This window comes from Oncorhynchus nerka, linkage group LG12 (genome assembly GCF_034236695.1).
Source record: "Oncorhynchus nerka isolate Pitt River linkage group LG12, Oner_Uvic_2.0, whole genome shotgun sequence".
NCBI lineage: Eukaryota > Metazoa > Chordata > Actinopteri > Salmoniformes > Salmonidae > Oncorhynchus > Oncorhynchus nerka.
This window is the reverse complement of record NC_088407.1, coordinates 81,038,735-81,062,791: the sequence shown is the minus strand read 5'-3', so window position 1 is coordinate 81,062,791 and position 24,057 is coordinate 81,038,735. Positions and strand designations below refer to the sequence as shown.

The following is a 24,057-nucleotide window of genomic DNA, read 5'->3' as shown; positions in this document are numbered from 1 at the left end:
GGCTACTTTATATGATGACATCGCTTGTTTTGCAGTCACGAGTTGTTCTTGAAATGCGTTTTTTTTTTGGTTTGCTGATGATCCTTGAAACGTGTAATTGCCTAATGTGTGTTAGCAAATGCTAATTCTATAGGCCTACATTTCTCCTCCACACGCATCAAGGGGCCTGCTCGGGACAGTGTGTCATAAGTTTAGGTAGAATTTCAGTTTGAAATTGTGCACATTTTTTATCTCACCTGAATAAACCCCCCTACAATCATCCTTGTTGTTATAATAAATGAGTCACATAATCTATTAAGTAGACATGAAGCCGTTCAGCAAGTCGAATGAAATCTGCATCCACCAGGGAGGGCCTTGATCAAAGCCACAGGCACATGACAGGTCACGTGATTCTCCTCTGATTTAAAGGTCAGAACTGAAAGGGTCTGGAAAAACACTTTTCCAGGTGATTTAGGAGAAGTGGACCTGGAACAAGTGTGTTGTAACTGGTCTTCGGCACGTCTGACAAGCGGATAACAGGTAATGTAACGTTATATTTTTATTGAATTGAATTTCAGATTGCTTAGAAACATGATGTATTTGAGGAACTCCGTATCTGTTTTAGCCAGCTTTCTGGATGACTAGCTGACTAGCCGTACAGTACAAAGACCAATTTACAGCTAAAAATATGTTTCTTTCTTTGCTAAACGAGTAAAGTTACTTATGTCCTGGTTAAAGGTGTGGTTGTGACGAGCAGATAAAATGGCTTAAATGATTTACTAGTTAGTCTACGTTAGTTTGAAATGCAGCAGGTTTGTTCGGGCGGTGTTTTTGTGTGGCCTACTTAAGGGTCTCTTTTTTTAAATTGGCGGATAATGTTATATCTGACGCTATTCTCGTGTCAACTTTGTGTTTTTTTTTCGACATAAGCGTGTACATGTTATGAAGTCCAGTCATATTTGCATAAAATCTTCAGACATTTCTCAAAGGCATCTTATGTTGAAAGGGCTCTGAAAAGTGTCCGACGTTATGCAAACATGTCTGGGCTGGTATGTAACTGAAATCCCGATCTCACTTTAAACCGGTCTGATATCTGGGTAATACATTGAAAGCCAGACTCACTTAGTAATTGTAGCTCAAAGTTACTCTTGTCGCTATCGGAAGACCAGTGATCTGAAAGGCCTGGGATGTTTCCATGTCCAGTCCCAGCCTAATGTTGCGTTTAGACGAGGGACGCAGAAACGGTCATACCTGTCGACATGGGACAAGACCGCATAAGCAAGAAGGCACGGCGGTATGCTTTCAGTGCAAATCAACATCCGGTAGAAAACAACGCTACTTCAGACGGCAAAAATGTAGTTTAACTTTAACCATGGCGGCTGACCGCATTCACCAACTCTCTGACATAAAATCAAATCAAATGTATTTATATAGCCCTTCGTACATCAGCTGATATCTCACAGTGCTGTACAGAAACCCAGCCTAAAACGGCAAGCAATGCAGGTGTAGAAGCATGGTGACTAGGAAAAACTCCCTAGAAAGGCCAAAACCTAGAGGAACCAGGCTATGAGGGGTGGCCAGTCCTCTTCTGGCTGTGCAGGGTGGAGATGTTCAAATGTTCATAAATGACCAGCATGCGGTTCGTTTTCTATGGTTTCAATCTCGTACCACGTAAACACTGCATAATATCCAATTCAACCAATGTCTTGATGGTGGTTATATATTATACACTGGGTGGTTCGAGCCCTGACTGCTAATTGGCTGACAGCTGTGGTATAACATTTATTTTTACTGCTCTAATTGCTAAACAGCTTATAAGAGGAACAAGGTACCTCGGGGGGGTTGATGTATAGCCAATATACCACGGCTAAGGGCTGTGTCCAGGCACTCCGCAATGTGTCCTTTAGAACAGCACTTATCTGTGGAATTATTGGCCATATACCACACCCCCCTTGTGCGCGATTGCTTTATTATACAATGGGTGGGTTTAATGCTGATTGTATGAAAGTGCACTCAAGCTGGTATCTATTCCACAAGTTACCACAGATATTTTAACATCACAAATTCAGTCTATTTACTCTGTTCCATCTGACTTTGCAATCCACTGTCCCATCAGCCCATCTCTACTATAAAAAGCATCTGGACACCTAACACTTCTTTTAGACTAACATTTTATTTTTCAACAGTGGAGATTTGTGTAAACCTTCCTGTCTGTCTGACATTTGCAACTTTGTTTCAATATTGAAATTTGATCTCCAGCTGTCCCACAGTAATGAACGTAGGTGTCGGGACGAGACAGGAAGGCAGCTTTTCTCAGGCAGTTTGAAATCATCAATCAGCTGGCATTTTTATGGATGTATGCAATAATGTAAAGTGAAATGCAGAGGTTTTTAGTCGTTTCAGTTAGAAGTTTTTGTTCGCTGTGTTGGCTAGCTCTTCTGAACAACAGTGTCCTGATGCGGGAGCACATTTTCTGTGCCAGGTGTAATCGCGCATCTAACTCATTGTTATGGCTGTTCCAAGTAAATGTCACTAGAGAAGCGCTTAAAGGAAATGTGATTACTTTGCTGTTATTCTGTTAAGTTAGCTGTAGTTGGCTGGCTAGCATGCAAGGGATAAGAATGTTGCCAGCCAGTATGGCAATGGAACGTTCTGAATGAATGACTGGGTCGCGACCATAGATGCTGAACTAAGACTGAACGACTGGGTCGTGTCTCTGGCAACCGAACTGATAGCATGAACGACCAGCCGGCTTGGGTAGCAACCACAGATTTGTCGGACTAAATTGTGAAAGGATGAAATGGTATAAGTTCATCAAAATAATGGGAATGAAGATGTCTATTTTAATGTTAACCCGTTGTATAAAAGAGATCATGTCCTCGAAGCTGGTGTTTGGATGATGTATTGTCATGGTTTGCCTGACTTCGACTCTAGCTTAACACCTGTGCTAATATCCTCAACACCGGCTTCTCGGGCATTATCACTTAAGGGTAGAGGTCGATCAATTATGATTTTTCAATAGCGATTTATTGGAGGACCAAAAACCAATTAATCGTCCGTTTAATTTTTTTTTTTTATAATTTAAAAAATCAACAATAAAAAAAAACAATTGCTTTAAATGACAATTAATACAATACTGAATGAACACTTATTTTTAACTTAATATAATACAACAATAAAATCAATTGGCCTCAAATAAGGAAACATGTTTAAATAATGCAAAGACAAAGTGTTGGAGAAAGTGCAATGTGTGATAAGGAAATGGGTTTTAATAAATGATTAGAATATTACAAGTCTGAAAGCATGTGACTGTATGAAATTGATGTGAATCATTAGATTATTATAATGCATGTATGTGAGAGTAGTTTGATTATGATACTGTGTAGTTCTTAGTCAGAATCAACATTTTGGGAACAGTGTGTCTAGTATTTTGATAACAGACTGTCTGTCTGAGCCAGATTCGGGGCTGACCTTGGCTGGGACACTTCTTGGCTGGAATGTCCCAGTTCCAGGTCTCTCCTTATCTTAGGGGAGGGCACTCTCCTAATCTCTATTGGCGGGCAGATTTCATGGTTTGTGTAGAAGTGTGTGTCACTATAAAATTGAAGATCTTTGTACTGTGCATGTCAGAACGTTCCGTGATTAAACCTTTTTGACTATTTAGCTGTGTCTCCGTCTGTTTCATTCGACCAGGATCTTACAAATTCTGGTTTGCAGACTGAGTAATATAATTGAATTGGGTGATTTACCTTGAGAACATAATTCTCTTGTCAATGTGCCATGTAAGAAAGCTAACGTTTCTTACATGGCACATCTTACATGGCACATTTTCCCCTCTCTCTCTACCCTACTGATGTGACATTTGAAAACCCATTGGTTAACCTCATAGTCCGACCCATCCCGGATCTGGTATCGTGACTACGGCTCAAGCTCATTAGCATAACGCACAATGCGAAAAAATATTCCTAAAAATATTTAACCTCCACACATTAACAAGTAAAATAGCTCAAATGAAAGATAAACAAGTTGTTTATCTACCCAGCAAGTCAGATTTCTAAAATGTTTTACGGCGAAAACATAGCACATATTTATATTAGATCACCACCGAAACAAAAGGCAAGCGGCGGCCATTTTGTCCCAGAAAAAATAAAATTTAAAAGTAGGATTAAAAAATAAATAATTCACTAACCTTTTGAAAATCTTCATCAGATGACAGTAATATTACATGTTACACAGTACATTTAATTTTTTTTCAATAATATGCTATATAATATCCATAAATCTCGGTTGACGACATTTAAAAAAAAACATGCTACTCAAATGTCAGGAGAAATGATGATGGCTCCGACAGATAACGTCAGATAACAAGCAATAAACATGACTAAATATACATGTTCTACATATATTTACAAAGATACACTTCTTCTTAATGCAACCGCTGTATTACATTTATTTTTAACGTTAGTCATCGTTCACTGGGCTATACTATGAGTCGGCGCTCAGATATTAGCATATGTCTCCTCTACGTTTGGAGTCCACAGAAACCCAAAATAACCACATAAATATTCCCTTACCTTTGATGTTCTTCCATCAGACGTAGAAGGAGTCATACTTACCCAATAAATCGTTTGGTTTCATGTTGTGTCCCTGTATTAGCATATGCTAACAGCTTCAGCTGGAATGCATCAAAAATGACTTCTGGTCCAGCACTCTGCGCATTAAAACTTCCAATTTACATATTATATGTCGATTAAACTGGTCAAACGATGTGCAAAATCGAGCTTTATGATGTTTTTAACATGTAAAACAATGATCAGCGCGAACAGACAAACCGGCTTCGATTGGTGTATCTTGGAAAAGAACGTTACCCAAATCGGCCGCGCGCAATAGTGCCTGTATTTGAGAAGGGCACGAGCAATTTCGCCCGCCAAATGTGCCGGGCGCGTGCAATTCTCACAATGAACGTCACTGCGTCATTTGAAAGCAGACATCGCGCTGAACAGATAGACTGTTCCTGGATCCGTAGCTGCCTGGGAAGGGTGTTGGCGATGACGTCAAAGTAGACCCAACTTTTCTATTGTTCACAGAGTGTTTGGGAGAATGGCTCTCCTGAGTTCTGCTTTACATAAGGACATAATTTAAACGGTTTTAGAAACTTTAGAGTTTTCTATTCAATAATAATTTTTATATGCATATATTAGCAATTTTGGGAAAAAATATTTTCAGTTTACTATGGGTACGCACTTTCTCCAACAGGGGCAGTATAGAGGGAGAGTTCTAAGAGGTTAACATAGATTCTGGGAACATCAGAAGGTGGGGGGGGAAATGAACTATATTCTGGTAATCTGACCAATTGAACACATGCGGTGGTACTTAATGAATATGGTGTCAGTTCGGTTGTCATCTGAGACATTCTCATCAATGATAAGATTACATAAACTCTACAGTGGAAAGTCTGCACATTGTAGTTATCCGATTCAAATGGAATTGTTCAATTTAAATGTTTGAATATAAAATTATTGAAGAGATTAAATGTAATTTTAGCTTCCAAATGAGATATTTGGGTTTTCATAAGGTTAGGGCTCTGCTCAATCAGTGGCCCAACCCTGTGAAGGGACATGGGTTATAAAACTTTTCAAACACAACCTTCTCACTCTACTATATAAAGCCTTGATGACAATATAACCTCCTGTTCCAAGTACTTGAAGTCTGCAGCCTCTGCGTTAAAAGGACTAACATGTCAACTACAGAACTAAGCCAACCTCAGCGTGAGATATGGTTGCGAATGGTATGAACTTTGAACTCTTATTCACTACAGAAGTTATACCTCCTAGCCGTTGAGTTAGCAACAGCAGCTGCAAACGCAGGCTAGAAAGAACAGAATATCCCGTCTACCCCACAACGACATTACTACAACATATCCAATTGACCACCAGAGACATTCTTCAAAGGACTCGGTTTGGCAACACTGCCTTCCATCTACCACCAACCTACCGAAGCGCAGCTCAGAGTAAATATTTATTGCATTTTCCTTTTCCAAATGGACTCTTAATTTAGAATGTATAAGATACTGTATTTACAATAGCACAGCTTCTCCCTTTGTTCCTCAATCTTCCAGCTCTTTCACTCAATCCCAGACCCTTTTATTTTGTGTAACCAGCTGTCATATCTGTTCCGCCCGCAAGGGACGTTTTCCTTTATGACGTAATTTGTAATCAAGGTATGATTTAATTCTGTGTATATGTGATTAGTTAGGTATTTAGTAAATAATTAAACCCAATTTTGTATTGCTGCTTTAACTTGTTAGCCAGGGTTTGTGCAGATAACCAAGAATTTACAACTTTCAGATGAGACTGAATTAAGGTGACAATTAATATTGACTGCTATTGATGTAAAATATTACTAGGTCTTTAAGAGTTTATTCGAAGATAACAGCTCTATAAATATTATTTTGTGGTGCCCCGACTCTAGTTAATTACATTTACATGATTAGCTCAAACAGGTCATATTCATTACGGAGAAATGGATTTTATAGAATAGCATGTCATCACTTAATCTGGCATAGCCAAAGACACGACACTGGGCTCGAACCAGGAACACAACGACAACAGCCACCCTCGAAGCAGTGTTACCCATGCAGAGCAAGAGGAACAACCACTCCAAGTCTCAGAGCGAGAGACGTTTGAAACGCTATTAGCGCGCACCCCGCTAACTAGCTAGCCATTTCACATCGGTTACACCAGTCTCATCTTTTGAGTTGATAGGCTTGAAGTCATAAACAGCGCAATGCTTGACGCACAACGAAGAGCTGCTGGTAAAACGCACTAAAGTGCTGTTTGAATGAATGCTTACAGCCTGCTGCTGCCTACCACTCAGTCAGATACTTGTATGCTCAGTCAGATTATATGCAATGCAGGACAAGCTAGATAAACTAGTAATATCATCAACCATGTGTAGTTAACTAGTGATTATGAATGTTTTTATATAAGTTTAATGCTAGCTACCAACTTTGGCTTACTGAATTCGCGTAACAGGCAGTCTCCTTGTAGAGTGGCAGGTGGTTATAGGGTTGGACTAGTTAACTGTAAGGTTGCAAGATTGGTTCCCCCGAGCTGACGACAAGGTGAAAATCTTTTATTCTGCCCCTGAACGAGGCAGTTAACCCACCGTTCCTAGGCCGTCATTGAAAATAAGAATGTGTTCTTAACTAACTTGCCTAGTTAAAGATTAAATAAAGGTGTAAAAAAAACAAACCATTTGAATCGGCCAAATCGGTGTCCAAAAATACAGATTTTACGATTTATGAAAACTTAATCGGTCGACCTCTGCTGAATAAGCTACGCTTAAGTAGTGTTGTGCTTAGCTGAATAAATCATACACACACAGGTCCTAGACTGTTATATGGGAGTGCTGAAGACCGTACTTTTGTCCTTGTCATGAGGTGAGTCATTTTGTTTTTTGCCGAACAATAAAGGTCCCTTCAGAGAAACGTTTAACTTCCCCCTGTGGGTTTGAGAACCTGCTCTTCCACTAGACCAGACAGTTGGGCTGACATGATCTCTCCTCTCCCACGTTACGGGCAGGCTACATGAGTCGCAAGCTATGACTGTTCAATAAGTCATATATCGGCCTGTCTGGCAAATTGTATAGACTTGATGAACATTAAAGAGCAATACATAACACATTGTTTTACCCCTTTGTCTGATAAACAAGGTGTCTCACTGGCAATTCTAAAGCAGCACCTTCCATTAGGGGGTCAAGGATAAGCAATACACTGGGCTGTGTTCAGTAGGGAGAAATTTTTTGAAAGTGAGTATACTGGTAGGTACTACCTGAACAGGTTGACAATATGACAGCAACACATTAGCTCAGCTATCAGTCATATTGTCTAGGGGGTAAAACAATGTGTTCTGTATTAATACTCTTTAATGTTCATCAAGTATATAAATGACTTGGTCTTTCCCTACCATAATGACTGACTAGTGGATGAGGTGCTTTAGAGAAGTGATCCTCTACTGCGTAGAGGCAGTCTTCTTTAGGGAAGTGGGGCTTTGGTTGTCTTTGCTGAGTTGAAAGGAGTCGGTCATGTGTTCTGGTACTTTCCAAGTAAAGCTACTTGCTGCTGACTCATTCAGTCATGTGATTTCGCCATTGTGCAGCCCATTTCCTGGGAATTTAGATGTGACCACACACAACCACATGCCGTAATGTGCGTTAGGCCTAATTTGCGTTCCTGTTTGTGTCAGGTTCCTGGGTTAAAGTAGCCATAGAATATAGTTTTCTGCTCTGAACCAGTTAGGGCTGTGTAACGGTGGCCGACATGTTATTCTATACCAAGAATGACTTGGCAGTATCTGAGACAGACCTCCTTCAGTCTGCACTGGTATTGATCTGTGGGCCTGAGCCAAATCCATTAGCCCTTCTATGCCTAAGGCTGTATTCAAGCAAGTTGCACCACTGAAGTGCTCTCCTCTCTGCCCTCTTGATCTGGTGCTGAAGTGTTTGTGTCCCTGCATGGCTGACTCTCTCCACTCCCTGGGGCCAGTATGGTAGGTCTATATGTGGCTTTGTTTTTACCTAAAACAAAGCTACATTTTCTTTGGGGGGCCGGGTTCTTAACTTCAAACTGGGCAAGCAACTGCAAATGTCTTAAACGACACTACCTTACCCTTTAGTGTTTTGAACTCATGTTCCCATGATGCTGTATCCCAACAGGAAGTGATGTGGCGTGTGATATTTTTGGCGCTGGTGTCTGGGCTGTCAATCAGCTGGGCCCGGCCCCGCTTACCTCCGCTCTCCCACCAGATGGTGGACTACATCAACAAGGCCAACACTACATGGAAGGCTGGTCACAACTTCCATAATGTGGACTACAGCTACGTTAAGAGACTGTGTGGAACCCTGCTTAAAGGACCCAAACTGCCCACCATGTGAGTGAGACCGTTGTATGGAGGGAATGTATTTGTGCTGCATGCAGGAAGTGAACTGATCTGTTAATGGAACTTAACTCTTCTTTCGCTGCTTTACAGATTGACTTTACCAAGAGCACCACACAGTAACGGCACGTTCAGGCAGTCTCCTGTTACTTGCGCTTGTTCTTTTGTTCTCTCTTTGTGTGGCTCCGTTGTCTTTAGGGTAGGTTGTAGTATTTAGGGTTAATGGCGTTCTTCTCTCCTCTCTAGGGTGCAGTATGCAGGGGATGTGGAGCTGCCTGACACCTTTGACCCTAGACAGCAGTGGCCCAACTGTCCCACTCTGAAGGAGATCCGGGACCAGGGCTCCTGTGGCAGCTGCTGGGTAAGAACAGACTGAGTCACCCTGGAGGATACTCCTGTGACTGAACCATGACGTTGAATGTGTTTGACGTGCTTGGTCCTCTGCAGGCGTTTGGCGCTGCGGAGGCCATCTCGGACCGTGTGTGTATCCATAGCAACGCCAAGGTCAGCGTAGAGATCTCCTCTGAAGACCTGCTCAGCTGCTGTGACAGCTGTGGCATGGGGTACGTGTGTTCTCATTCACCCGCTCTGTGACATGGCTGCATGTAAGGCATCGGGAGGTTGTTAGCATTGCTTACTGTGTGTGTTCCTAGTTGTAATGGTGGTTATCCCTCTGCTGCGTGGGACTTCTGGACTACAGAGGGACTGGTCACTGGAGGACTCTACGACTCTCACGTTGGTATGTAGTGATCGCCTGTCAGACCCTACTCTGTCCCTACCTGTTTCGATCTCTCTCCTGACAGACCCTACTCTCTCTGGTCTCTCTCGACAGACCCTACTCTCTACCGCCCTGTTTCTCTCTCTCCTGACAGACCCTACTCTCTCTGGTCTCTCCTGACAGACCCTACTCTCTCTGGTCTCTCCTGACAGACCCTACTCTCTCTGGTCTCTCCTGACAGACCCTACTCTCTCTGGTCTCTCCTGACAGACCCTACTCTCTCTGGTCTCTCCTGACAGACCCTACTCTCTCTGGTCTCTCCTGACAGACCCTACTCTCTCTGGTCTCTCCTGACAGACCCTACTCTCTCTGGTCTCTCCTGACAGACCCTACTCTCTCTGGTCTCTCCTGACAGACCCTACTCTCTCTGGTCTCTCCTGACAGACCCTACTCTCTCTGGTCTCTCCTGACAGACCCTACTCTCTCTGGTCTCTCCTGACAGACCCTACTCTCTCTGGTCTCTCCTGACAGACCCTACTCTCTCTGGTCTCTCCTGACAGACCCTACTCTCTCTGGTCTCTCCTGACAGACCCTACTCTCTCTGGTCTCTCCTGACAGACCCTACTCTCTCTGGTCTCTCCTGACAGACCCTACTCTCTCTGGTCTCTCCTGACAGACCCTACTCTATTCCGCCCTGTTTCTCTCTCTCCTGTCAGACCCTAATTCCCTCTTTCTCTGGTCTCTCCTGACAGACCCTACTCTCTCTCGACAGACCCTACTCTCTACCGCCCTGTTTCTCTCTCTCCTGTCAGGATGCAGGCCCTACTCTCTTATCTGGTCTCTACTCTCTTTCTCTGGTCTCTCCTGTCAGGTTGCAGGCCCTACTCTCTCCCTCCCTGTTTCTCTCTCTCCTGTCAGACCCTATTCCCTCTTTCTCTGGTCTCTCCTGTCAGGATGCAGGCCCTACTCTCTCCCTCCCTGTTTCTCTCTCTCCTGACAGACTCTACTCTCTTATCTGGTCTCTACTCTCTCCCTCCCTGTATAACTCTCTTTCTCTGGTCTCTCCTGTCAGGATGCAGGCCCTACTCCATCCCTCCCTGTGAGCACCATGTTAATGGCACACGACCCCCCTGTACAGGAGAGGAGGGTGACACCCCACAATGTACCAACCAGTGTGAGACTGGATACACGCCTGGCTACAAGCAGGACAAACACTTTGGTAAGTAAATACATTCACACACAATGTGAACCTCCACACTAAGCCCTCCCTCCTGTACCCTAGGGGCCCTACACACTAAGCCCTCTCTCCTGTGTCCCTACACACTATGCCCTCCCTCCTGTACCCTATGGGCCCTACACACTAAGCCCTCCCTCCTGTACCCTAGGTAAGAGCTCGTACAGTTTGCCCTCTGAAGAGCAGCAGATCATGACTGAGCTCCTGAAGAACGGACCTGTGGAAGGAGCTTTCACTGTCTATGAAGACTTCCTGCTCTACAAGTCTGGTGAGGACACATGCCTCTTCTGTCTAGTGTAGCGTTTACTGCTCTAGGAATGTCATTGTTTGGATAACATTATTTACTATTCATGTAAAAATCTATACATGTTTCCGCTCTTTATGTGATGTGCAATGCAGTGAACACTGGAAGAATGATCATGTAGTTACCACAGTGAATTATTGTGTGTTTGTCAATTAATCCCATAAAGGATGGGTTGGCAATTTGACACAAATGTAATTCATTCTCACATTAAAATGTTTTTCTGGCACCCCAACTTTCTCTCGGTCTAGGTGTGTATCAGCATGTCTCTGGCAGTGCAGTAGGAGGCCATGCCATTAAGGTCCTGGGCTGGGGAGAGGAGGGGGGGACTCCTTACTGGCTGGCTGCCAACTCCTGGAACACTGACTGGGGAGAGAATGGTGAGCCACTTACACGACTTCTGTAACAACTCTGGACAAACTATCGGTGAATCATTTCTAAAGGAAGATTGTGTGCTTCTTGGCTACTCCAACACAATGTGTTTTTCTGTCCTGTCCCCCAGGTTTCTTTAAGATCCTGAGAGGTAAGGACCACTGTGGCATCGAGTCTGAGATGGTGGCTGGTGTCCCTTTGTAACCAGGAAGTGATTTCAGAGACTGCTGCAGGTGTACCAGTCCTCCTCCTCCACTGGCCGTTACACTGGTTCTAATTCCCAGTCAACCCCTAACCCCGCTAGGCACCTCTTTAGTTCCAAAGAATTGGTTTAGAAAATGCTACCCTGTCTGAGGGAAAGGCCGGAGCTAATACCATGTTGCTTCTACAGGTCCTACTACCGTATAGCTCATACCCGTTCCTGATTCTCATCAGATCTGAGAGTTGTGTAAGAGGAGTGCCTGGGGGTTGACTTGGAACTGGGCATATGTGAACCATGGCTTCGTCTTTAGTTAAATGTGTTCTTCCTGGTGTCTCAATCTGTAGTGGTTTCTTCCCCTCAAATCCACTCTGTCAGCTCCACTGATCTGAGAATGCAGGATGGGTGAAAGGTACCTGTGCAGATTGAGAGGAAGCTACAGTAGACTGAGACCCCCCCCCCCCCCCACAGTGGGTGACTCTGTAGAGGTCCATCTTGCTTCCTGTTTGATTGGTCACAAGCTGAGCTAAAAGTCCTCTCCCTGTAGTTGTTCACAACAATCACATCAATTTAAAAATGTATGATGCTTTAAACTTTTTAATTTTTTAATTCGATGTGATCACTGATGGCATTGTGCACATTTTGTTTTTAAATTGGATCATAAGGGAAGCGTGAGTGGTTTTGTACTGATGGGATTGTTTTATTTGAATGCTTTGTCTTTAATGCTTCTCTCTGTTCTGATCAAGTGTTCTGGAATGATTGTATTGAGTTGCATTAAATAAAAGTCAACCAATATGTTTAACTTGGTCTCTGAATTGTCCTGGCCTTGTTTTGGAGTGGCTTAAACTCCTGTTCTCCCTGCCATGCAGTAGTCACAGTGCTTCTACAGATACCAGCCTAAAACCTCGGACCCCACTATCACTCATCTTCGCTGACATTTGTGCGTTGACATTTTAGTATGTTTGTGTAGGGATCCCGCCACCGAGTAACAAGTGTGTGGACATTACCTGTTTAAACAAACCAGGCCGTTGGTAGACCACCAAGAGAAACCATGTGATCACTACCTAAACAGTGAAGTTAGCATTCGTTTTAGCTTTATTTTGTTTAGTCTTAAAATATACAAACCTTCAATTCAGGAAAACGTACAGCAAACCAAATATTAATTTGTTTCTTAAATTCCAAAAACATTTTTTTTTAATTACATGAAATCAAAAGATCCTAGCCTAAATTGCAGATGACCCTTCTCCCCCAACGTGTGTTTGTTCATTCCCTTCATGGATTTGAAAGGAACTCTGGGAGAAGGGGGGCAACTCTGCATTGGGGCTGTGCAGAGAAGCCAAAGTCTTTGTACAACTCAAGTTTTAGTTTGCAGGTGGCATAAAGGGACCAGGGTTTTTGACCTGAGCTACCAGTAAAAACCTGATGATTAATGTATACATTATTGATTAGAACATTTTATGGTATGAAAAGTATGGGTTCTTGGTTCTAGGCTGTTACTGAAAATGTAAGCAGAACGAATTAATTGTCTGTGCCTCTTGGGTGGTTTAAGGGAGAGGGATGCTATAGCTTTTCAGACAGATAAGAAAGGTTTGGGTGGTGTTCCATTAGTGGAGAAAAGTATCTTTTAGACAGTTTGGAATGTTTATGGGGGGGTAGAAGAAAAGTTCCAGACCTAAAAACAATGGGCTCTTGTGAGAATCGGAGAGGGTGGGAAACTGATGTCATTTCCAGTTTATAACCTGTGGAAATGTGTGTATGCATTTAGTACTCTCGTAATAAACGCTGTTTACCTTTTAAGACTGGTCTCAATCTACTTCATGCATAATTAATGAATTTACAACTCATTAATGAATTAGAAATGAGTGCGAATTGGTTTTGGCAATAAAACATACAGGAATTTAGAATTCCTCTATCAAAACAATGTCCCTCAAATGCACTAATGAGGAGCCCAAATCATGAGCTTCAGGGATTTTCCACATTTCTTAACTCTGTCCATTCCTTTTGCATCCATGGGGGGATGAACTGCAATGTATTCTGGGAAGGGGAATACTTCTACTCCCAAGTATTGTTGAAAGGAATTGCACTTGACGTATTCCTGAACTTTTCAAATGGTTCATTCTAATATGTGGCTTAATTTGGATTGCTTTAACAGGGTAACTACTTAGTGTGACAAATGGCCAAGCTGCTATTTAGCAGTGTATCTTTTGGCACAGAACATATTCAAACCTGAGTTTCTTGTTCAGAAGAGCAATGTTGAAATGTAACAGCAGCTTAAACACCTTGACTTTGTACCAAAAAAGCAGACAATCCATCAGCTGTGAACTGAAACAAGACCCTCAAAAGGGATGACAGGCTGTGATTGGGTAACTCTGCATGTCAGTGAACAGGCTCCTGCTATTGGCTGACCCAACTCTCTGGGATGGAAGTATTAAAGTTGTGCTGGAGTGCTGTTTGCGTATTATAATTGTGTTTACATCTCAGGTTGCCTCTGATGTAGTCCAGGAGCAGGCCTTTGTTGCTCATGATCAGCAGCAGTGGCCTATGGGATATGTGGTCCTTTTCCTGTATAGAATGTTCATGTCTTAATTTACTGTCCATCTCCTGGCCTTGAGTCTTCCTCAATGAGCCGTTCCTCTGCTTCCTCTTCCTGCTCTGCCTCTTGTTTTGGTTCCTCAACGTTGACTCCCTCTTTCACATCTACACCCCTTTCCTGTTCAGGTGCACCCTGGGAGTTAGCGTCTGGCTGTTGTAGTTTGGGAGAAGAGAGAAGCTCAGGGGGAGCTATTAGACCGTCCTGGTTTAGATCCTGAGTCTGCAGGAGAAAGTCTACAATGGCCACCACCTGAAACACACACACACACACACACAAACATTGACCTAGGGTGCAGATGAACTAAGTGCAACACTGTACAGTCAGCTTCAGTGTATATTCAGTTACGCTGAGCAACAGTACGTCCTACAGTAACCCAATCTTTATATTTAGACAACAGTACAGGCTACATGATGTATGTGCATCCTGATATACAAACCCCTCTAACACTGTCATGCTAGCTAGCTGGTCATCAACTGACTTCATGATCAGGACAGAATTATGTCAGTCAGTACAATATATGTCCTAACTACAACACTGAAGAGATTTTCTATAGATGTTATATATCTACACACACACACACACACACACACACCTCACCGTCTCAGCTGACTGTTCTCCAGGTGCATTGTGGGAGTTGTATTCAGAGAGCAGCTTCATTATCTCCAGGCCGTCCATGTGACCGCTGCGGTCGTAGTCATGGAGACTGAACAGGAAGAACACCTCTGACCAGCAGGAAATAGGAAGATGATTCATTAATAATGCCACTGATTACTTTTCGTGTTTGTGTGCGTGTGTGTTTGTGTGCGTGCGTGTGTTTACCTTGTTCCCAGGTGTTATCTGGTCCTCCATGTCCCTCCTTTACGTTGGCCTTGATGTAGCTCTGCAGCAGCCTGACATACACAGAGGTTAGAGGTCAAGGGTTAGAAGGTTCAACCGCAGGCCCACCTGACTGGGTAGCACGGTACTTCACGGTACAGAAAGTACCAATGTAATCTAGTCTAGATTTGTATCAAGATTTTACAAACAAACTCTCTGTGAAGGGATTGTTTCAGTAAGGATGGAATTCATCCCAACTACCGCTGAATACAGAGGTTCTCTTCTAGCAATATATGAGTCGCATAATCCAATCAAAATCAAATGTTATTGGTCACATGACCTACACATATTTTGCAGATGTTATCGCAGGTGCAGCGAAATGCTTATGATTCTCACTCCAACAGTAGAGTAATACTATACTGATATTTTTAGTTTTTGTGGGTATTGTTTTATATTGTTAGATATATATATACACAAAACAATAAAAGATCAGAGCGATGTCAGAGTCCAGAATATACGCTGCTGTAAAAAACTATTTCCTCCTTTATAATCCTCTCTATTTCTGATACTGAATGTTATCAGATCTTCAACCAAAACACCTAATATTAGATAAAGGGAACCTGAGTGAACAAATAACACAACAATTACATACTTCATTTATTTCAAAAACAAAGTTATGCAACACCCAATGCTACTTCGTGAAAAAGTAATTGCCCTGTTACACTGAATAACTGGTTGTGCCATCTTTAGCTCCAATGACTCCAGCCAAACTGCTTCCTGTAGTTGTTGATCAGTCTCTCACGTTGCTGTGGGGGAATTTTGTCCCACTCTTCCATGTAGAACAGCTTTAACTCAGCGGGATTTGTGGGTTTTCAAGCATGAACTGTTCGTTTCATGTCCTGCCACAACATCTCAATTCAGTCTGAACTTTGACTGTGACACCACCTTGACATAATGGTTCCTTCTTTTAAGGCAAATCGTCCAGGTCCTGAAACCGCAAAACATCCCCAAACCATCACACCATGTTTGACGGTTGGTATAAGGTTCTTACTGTGGAATGCAGTGTTTGGTTTTCACCAGACATAGTGGGACCCATCTCATCCAAAAGTTATATTTTTTTGACTCATCTGTCCATAGAACATTCTTGATGATAATCCAGGTGCTTTTTTTCAAACTTGAGTCAACATTGTTTTGATGATTTTTGTAGCACCAGATGGATACAATGTTGCCAGCATTAGTATCACTACAGCTCTGTGGGAATAACAGAAATGTTTGACCACCCATTACTAATTATTATTGCATAACTTTGTTTTCACTATATATTTTACCTCTTGGGGATGTTATTCGAAAACATAATGTAAACTTTCACTGCTATGCGGATGACACACAGCTGTACATTTCAATGAAACATGGTGAAGCCCCAAAATTGCCCTCGATAGAAGCATGTGTTTCAGACATAAGGAAGTGGATGGCTGCAAACTTTCTACTTTTAAACTCTAGGTCCCAAGAAACAAAGAGATCTTCTGTTGAATCTGACAATTAATCTTAATGGTTGTACAGTCGTCTCAAATAAAACTGTGAAGGACCTCGGCGTTACTCTGGACCCTGATCTCTCTTTTGAAGAACATATCAAGACCATTTCGAGGACAGCTTTTTTCCATCTACGTAACATTGCAAAAATCAGAAACTTTCTGTCCAAAAATGATGCAGAAAAATGTATCCATGCTTTTGTCACTTCTAGGTTAGACTACTGCAATGCTCTATTTTCCGGCTACCCGGATAAAGCACTAAATAAACTTCAGTTAGTGCTAAATACGGCTGCTAGAATCCTGACTAGAACCAAAAAATTTGATCATATTACTCCAGTGCTAGCCTCTCTACACTGGCTTCCTGTCAAAGCAAGGGCTGATTTCAAGGTTTTACTGCTAACCTACAAAGCATTACATGGGCTTGCTCCTACCTATCTCTCTGATTTGGTCCTGCCGTACATACCTACACGTACGCTACGGTCACAAGACGAGGCCTCCTAATTGTCCCTAGAATTTCTAAGCAAACAGCTGGAGGCAGGGCTTTCTCCTATAGAGCTCCATTTTTATGGAACGGTCTGCCTACCCATGTCAGAGACGCAAACTCGGTCTCAACCTTTAAGTCTTTACTGAAGACTCATCTCTTCAGTGGGTCATATGATTGAGTGTAGTCTGGCCCAGGAGTGGGAAGGTGAACGGAAAGGCTCTGGAGCAACGAACCGCCCTTGCTGTCTCTGCCTGGCCGGTTCTCCTCTTTCCACTGGGATTCTCTCCCTCTACCCTGTTACGGGGGCTGAGTCACTGGCTTACTGGGGCTCTCTCATGCCGTCCCTGGGGGGGTGCGTCACCTGGGTGGGTTGATTCACTGTTGTGGTCAGCCTGTCTGGGTTGGCGCCCCCCCCCCCTTGGGTTGTGCCGTGGCGGAGATCTTTGTGGGCTATACTCGGCCTTGTCTCAGGATGGTAAGTTGGTGGTTGAAGATATCCCTCTAGTGGTGTGGGGGCTGTGCTTTGGCAAAGTGGGTGGGGTTATATCCTTCCTGTTTGGCCCTGTCCGGGGGTGTCCTCTCTCTAATTCTCTCTTTCTTTCTCTTTCTCTCTCGGAGGACCTGAGCCCTAGGACCGTGCCCCAGGACTACCTGACATGATGACTCCTTGCTGTCCCCAGTCCACCTGACTGTGCTGCTGCTCCAGTTTCAACTGTTCTGCCTTATTATTATTCGACCATGCTGGTCATTTATGAACATTTGAACATCTTGGTCATGTTCTGTTATAATCTCTACCCGGCACAGCCAGAAGAGGACTGGCCACCCCACATAGCCTGGTTCCTCACTAGGTTTCTTCCTAGGTTTTGGCCTTTCTAGGGAGTTTTTCCTAGCCACCGTGCTTTTACACCTGCATTGTTTGCTGTTTGGGGTTTTAGGCTGGGTTTCTGTACAGCACTTTGAGATATCAGCTGATGTACGAAGGGCTATATAAATAAATTTGATTTGATTTGATTAATTAGTAGACTGTTTGAAATTGGCCTCAGTCAGGCAGCCTGCAATTGGTTTGAAAACTACCTGACAGACAGGACACAATATATTTCATCTGATGGTGTTAAATCAGGTTACCTTGATATTACTAAAGGTGTCCCACAAGGATCAATTATGGGCCCTGTACTTTTTACTATCTATATAAACAATATTATTTGCCTGTAAGAAATTGTAACCACTTGTATGTGGATGATACTTACATTTACATTTACATTTAAGTAATTTAGCAGACGCTCTTATTCAGAGCGACTTACAAATTGGACATACATGATGTCCTGAGACAAACCCCATGTCTATACATGTTACATACATGATGTCCTGAGACAAACCCCATGTCTATACATGTTACATACATGATGTCCTGAGACAAACCCCATGTCTATACATGATGTCCTGAGACAAACCCCATGTCTATACATGTTACATACATGATGTCCTGAGACAAACCCCATGTTACATACATGATGTCCTGAGACAAACCCCATGTCTATACATGTTACATACATGATGTCCTGAGACAAACCCCATGTCTATACATGATGTCCTGAGACAAACCCCATGTCTATACATGTTACATACATGATGTCCTGAGACAAACCCCATGTTACATACATGATGTCCTGAGACAAACCCCATGTTACATACATGATGTCCTGGGACAAACCCCATGTTACATACATGATGTCCTGAGACAAACCCCATGTCTATACATGTCTATACATGATGTCCTGAGACAAACCCCATGTTACATACATGATGTCCTGGGACAAACCCCATGTTACATACATGATGTCCTGAGACAAACCCCATGTCTATACATGTCTATACATGATGTCCTGGGACAAACCCCATGTTACATACATGATGTCCTGAGACAAACCCCATGTCTATACATGATGTCCTGGGACAAACCCCATGTTACATACATGATGTCCTGGGACAAACCCCATGTTACATACATGATGCCTGAGACAAACCCCATGTTACATACATGATGTCCTGAGACAAACCCCATGTCTATACATGTCTATACATGATGTCCTGGGACAAACCCCATGTTACATACATGATGTCCTGGGACAAACCCCATGTCTATACATGATGTCCTGAGACAAACCCCATGTCTATACATGATGTCCTGAGACAAACCCCATGTCTATACATGATGTCCTGAGACAAACCCCATGTCTATACATGATGTCCTGGGACAAACCCCATGTTACATACATGATGTCCTGAGACAAACCCCATGTTACATACATGATGTCCTGAGACAAACCCCATATTCTTGTTGCCCCTTCGGTTGAAAAGGCTTTCAGAACTGCCCTTTTTTTTAAATGAAATTACAACTTAATGCAGGTAAAACTAAGCATATGTTATTTTCCAAAAATATATATTTTTTAAATGTATCTGATGATTTATGCATTTGGAAAGTATTTCCACATTTTGTTATGTTACAGCCTTATTCTAAAATTGATACATATCATCAATCTACATACAATACCCCACAATGAAAAAGTGAAAACATGTTTAAGAATTATTTTGTGAATGTATTAAAAATAAAAGAAACAGAAATACCTTATTTACATAAGTATTCAGACACTTTGTAATACGTATGACTCAAAATTGAGCTCAGGTGTCTCCTGTTTCCATTGATTATCCTTTCTACAACTTGATTGGAGTCCACCTGTGGTAAATTAAATTCATTGGACATGATTTGGAAAGGCACACACCTGTCTATATAAGATCCCCTGGGGAAGGGTACCAACAAAAGTCTGTAGAATTGAAGGTCCCCAAGAACACAGTGGCCTCCATCATTCTTAAATGGAAGAAGTTTGGAACCACAAAGACTCTTCCTAGAGCTGGCCGCCCGGCCAACCTGAGCAATCGGGGGAGAAGGGCCTTGGTCAGGGAGGTGACCAAGAACCCGATGGTCACTCTGACAAAGCTCCAGAGTTCCTCTGTGGAGATGGGAGAACCTTCCAGAAGGACAACCATTTCTGCAACACTCCACCAATCAGGCTTTTATGGTAGAGTGGCCAGACGGAAGCCACGCATCAGTAAAAGGCACATAACAGCACGCTTGGAGTTTGCCAAAAAGGACTCTCAGACCATAAGAAACATGATTCTCTGGTCTGATGAAACCAAGATTGAACTCTTTGGCCTGAATGCCAAGCGTCACGTCTGGAGGAAACCTGGCGCCAACCCTTTGGTGAAGCATGATGGTGGCAGCATCATGCTGTGGGAATGGTCTTCAGCAGCAGAGACTGGGAGACCTGGGAAAGATGAACGGCGCAAAGTACAGGGAGTACAGAGGGGTGAAGGTTAACCTTCCAACAGGACAACGACCGGGACAAGTCTCTGAATGTCCTTGAGTGGCCCAGCCAGAGCCCGGACTTGAACCCGATTGAACATCTCTGGAGAAACCTGAAAGTAGCTGTTCAGCAACGCTTCCCATCCAACCTGACAGAGCTTGAGAGGATCTGCAGAGAAGAATGGGAGAAACTCCCCAAATACAGGTGTGCCAGGCTTGACCCGGTCTCAGGGAAGGACCCGGTCTCAGGGAAGGACCCGGTCTCCGGGACGGACCCGGTATAAGGGAAGGACCCGGTCTCCGGGACGGACCCGGTATAAGGGAAGGACCCGGTATAAGGGAAGGACCCGGTCTCCGGGACGGACCCGGTATAAGGGAAGGACCCGGTATAAGGGAAGGACCCGGTATAAGGGAAGGACCCGGTATAAGGGACGGACCCGGTATAAGGGAAGGACCCGGTCTCCGGGAAGGACCCGGTCTCAGGGACGGACCCGGTCTCAGGGACGGACCACCCGGTCTCCGGGACGGACCCGGTCTCAGGGACGGACCCGGTGTCAGGGAAGGACCCGGTCTCCGGGACGGACCCGGTATAAGGGAAGGACCCGGTCTCAGGGACGGACCCGGTATAAGGGAAGGACCCGGTCTCAGGGACGGATAACTCTGCACATCCCTTCCATCTCCACTGAGTTATAAAAATCTGCTTTTTCGTTTTTTTTGCACCTTACTTGTGGAATAATCTCCAGAACTCTCAACAATGTTATGTTTTGGTACCACTAGAGACATTCAGATGGCTGATTCATGGCCTTTTACCTGAAGAATGGGTTTGTTTTTTCTGATTGTATTTTGTAATTGATTGTATTTTGTAATTTTGTCAATATTTCACATTTGTATGATTGTGTACATGCCTGGCTCCCTAGGAAAAGAGGCCTTGGTCTCAACAGGATTTCCCTGCTTAAATAAAGACATTTTTTTAAATGGTTACATACGGGCTGGAGCAAAACCCTGCACACCCACTAGCTCTCTTTCCGTGCTTCAACCTGTATTTAATAGAGTTGGCCCCTAGCTGGAATAAAGGGTTTTAAAGTAAAATATGCCACTAACCTGCGGTCCTCCTCTCCAGAGCCGAAGGGATTGGCTAGTGTGAAAGGGGGAAGGGCTCCTACTGACTGTACTCTGTGAGACACACACAAAGACAGAGACAGACAGAGAGACAGAAGGAGACAGAGACAGAAGGAGAGAGAGAGAGAGAGAGAAACAGAGACAGAAGGAGAGAGAGAGAGAGAGAGACAGAGAGAGAGAGAGAGAGAGAGAGAGACAGACAGAAGGAGAGACAGACAGAAGGAGAGAGAGAGAGACAGAGACAGAGAGAGAGACAGACAGAAGGAGAGACAGACAGAAGGAGAGAGACAGAAGGAGAGAGACAGAAGGAGAGAGACAGAAGGAGAGAGACAGAAGGAGAGAGAGACAGAGACAGAGAGAGACAGAGACATGAGAGAGAGAGAGAGAGAGACAGACAGACAGACAGACAGACAGACAGACAGACAGACAGACACAGAAGGAGAGAGAGAGAGACAGAGAGAGACAGAGACAGAAGGAGAGAGAGAGAGAGAGAGAGAGAGAGACAGAGAGAGAGAGAGACAGAGAGAAGGAGAGAGAGAGAGAGAGAGAAAGAGAGAGAGACAGAGACAGAGAGAGAGAGAGAGAGACAGAGACATAAGGAGAGAGAGAGAGAGAGAGAGACAGAGACAGAAGGAGAGAGACAGAGACAGAAGGAGAGACAGAGACAGAAGGAGAGACAGAGACAGAGAGAGAGACATAAGGAGAGAGAGAGAGAGAGACAGAAGGAACTATTTGTACATTATATATATATATAATATGACATTTGTAATGTCTTTACTGCTTTGAAACTTCTGTATGTGTAATGTTTACTGTTAATTTTGGTTGTTTTTCACTTTATATATTCACTTTGTATGTTGTCTACCTCACTTGCTGAAAGACAGTGCAACAGTATAGCCTACATTCCTAGCTCTGATCACAGGTCTAGATAAATATCCTGAAAAATAAATGAACCAGTAATGTACAAGGCTAGCTGGCATCGACTGTCTGCTCAGTGCCCACTATTTTTCTAGCAACCAACCACGCGGTCACACCTGAAGGTTCACACCTCAGAGGCGGTTGTGAGGTAAACTCACATACAGGTACAATACATACAGTGTAGTCTGTTGTCTGACAAGTTCACCAAGAAATATAAACAACAAAAGCACGACGAAACGTAACATAAATTAAACTGGAAAAGTCACCCTGCAGGAAAATCCACGTTTGACCCGTTTGGATTTTGAGCTGGTAATTTTAAAACCTTGACGCCAAATTATCTCTGCTCTATACTTTCATTGCGCGTGCGTGTGTGTGTGTGTGTCAGGGCCTACCTTTGGTCCTCGGGCACCTGTGGCGCGGACACACACTGGTGCGCGAGCAGGAGCAGGGATAGCATACCTGTCACCAGCATGTCCGCGCCAGACTCTAACGACGCACCTGCAAGCGCAACAAGCAATGTCGCTATCATGCAGGCTCGACAGGTCCGACATTGAACATTGTAGGCGTGTTGTATATAACATTTAGGCCGATAATTTACTTATTAAAATGTGTAATAACCGTAGGTTATGAGAAATAATAATCATAACGTATAGCAATGATTTAAAACATGTCCATTATTCCCACACAGCTATAGTGATGCTAATGCTGCAACATTTCACCCATCTGGTGCTACAAAAGTTTCAATATTTCACTCAAAATGTAATCTATCAGTTATGATGCATTGGGCTAAATTGTTGCAATCGTACATCGCAATGTTTTCATATCCTACCTGTTGGCCTGTTTGATGAGTAGAAAAACAAACGCATCCTAACGTCCTGTCGTCAATTCCGATTGTGTTTTCATAGCGGAAGATTCTACCATTCAGCCCAACCCACTCGCCCTCTGGTAATATCTACACTGCACTGCGCAGCCGCGAGAGGCCTGGGCCGCGGGCGCATAATTAAAAATACATCCTTCCTTCCTCCCTTTCTTTAAAGTAATCACTGATCTGACAAGACAGGAGAGTTGGAAGCTATATGGAGCCCCTGATTACATATATCTAGCTTTGTTAACTTTAGATAATAAATATCCTCATGTAGAGGGGGAATTATAAAAGTAATCAAATGAAAGAAAGATGTATTTTGAAAGTAATCGAACTGACATCTGTTTTGGTCAAAGGACAGCATCCACGTGGAAACCGAAGCGAGGACGTGTCTGCGCTGGTCAGTGCGGTATCGCGGGAGCTCTCTCTCTCTACGTCCTATACCTGAGACGCCACGTAGCTGCAGCTGACTAGGCACAAATCAGGCGGGATTAGATAGTGTGTGTGTGCAGTTGGGTTCCTACTGTTCTTCAGTGCCTCTCTTTCTCACTCGTGTACAAACTGTAGGCTACTTTTCTGCATGGATTGTGAGCGCGGATCAAAGGGGTGCATGGCAGTGGTCTATTAGTAGGTCACTTA

The 24,057-nt window shown here is 43.5% G+C and overlaps 2 protein-coding genes across 3 annotated transcripts; one reads left to right on the top strand and one right to left on the bottom strand.

Annotated features, from left to right (window-relative positions):
• The first annotated feature begins 401 nt into the window (after positions 1-401).
• LOC115122135 (cathepsin B-like) lies at positions 402-12,541 on the top strand. The gene is made up of 9 exons (XM_029651321.1): positions 402-519; positions 8,695-8,909; positions 9,162-9,276; positions 9,363-9,478; positions 9,569-9,654; positions 10,706-10,852; positions 11,019-11,135; positions 11,420-11,548; positions 11,671-12,541. The coding sequence occupies exons 2-9, from the start codon at positions 8,701-8,703 to the stop codon at positions 11,742-11,744; spliced, it is 993 nt and encodes a 330-aa protein (XP_029507181.1). The 5' UTR covers positions 402-519; positions 8,695-8,700; the 3' UTR covers positions 11,745-12,541.
• Positions 12,542-12,816: 275 nt separating this feature from the next.
• LOC115122136 (cell growth regulator with EF hand domain protein 1-like) lies at positions 12,817-23,493 on the bottom strand. 2 transcript variants are annotated; one of them, XM_029651322.2, is made up of 6 exons: positions 23,386-23,493; positions 22,949-23,054; positions 21,624-21,695; positions 15,152-15,222; positions 14,930-15,054; positions 12,817-14,581 (listed from the first exon to the last, which is right to left on the bottom strand). In XM_029651322.2, exons 1-6 carry the CDS (start codon positions 23,420-23,422, stop codon positions 14,327-14,329), a joined length of 666 nt encoding a protein of 221 aa, XP_029507182.1. In that variant the 5' UTR covers positions 23,423-23,493; the 3' UTR covers positions 12,817-14,326. The 2 variants fall into 2 exon arrangements, with proteins under 2 accessions (XP_029507182.1, XP_029507183.1); XM_029651323.2 differs by lacking the exon at positions 21,624-21,695.
• Positions 23,494-24,057: the final 564 nt, after the last annotated feature.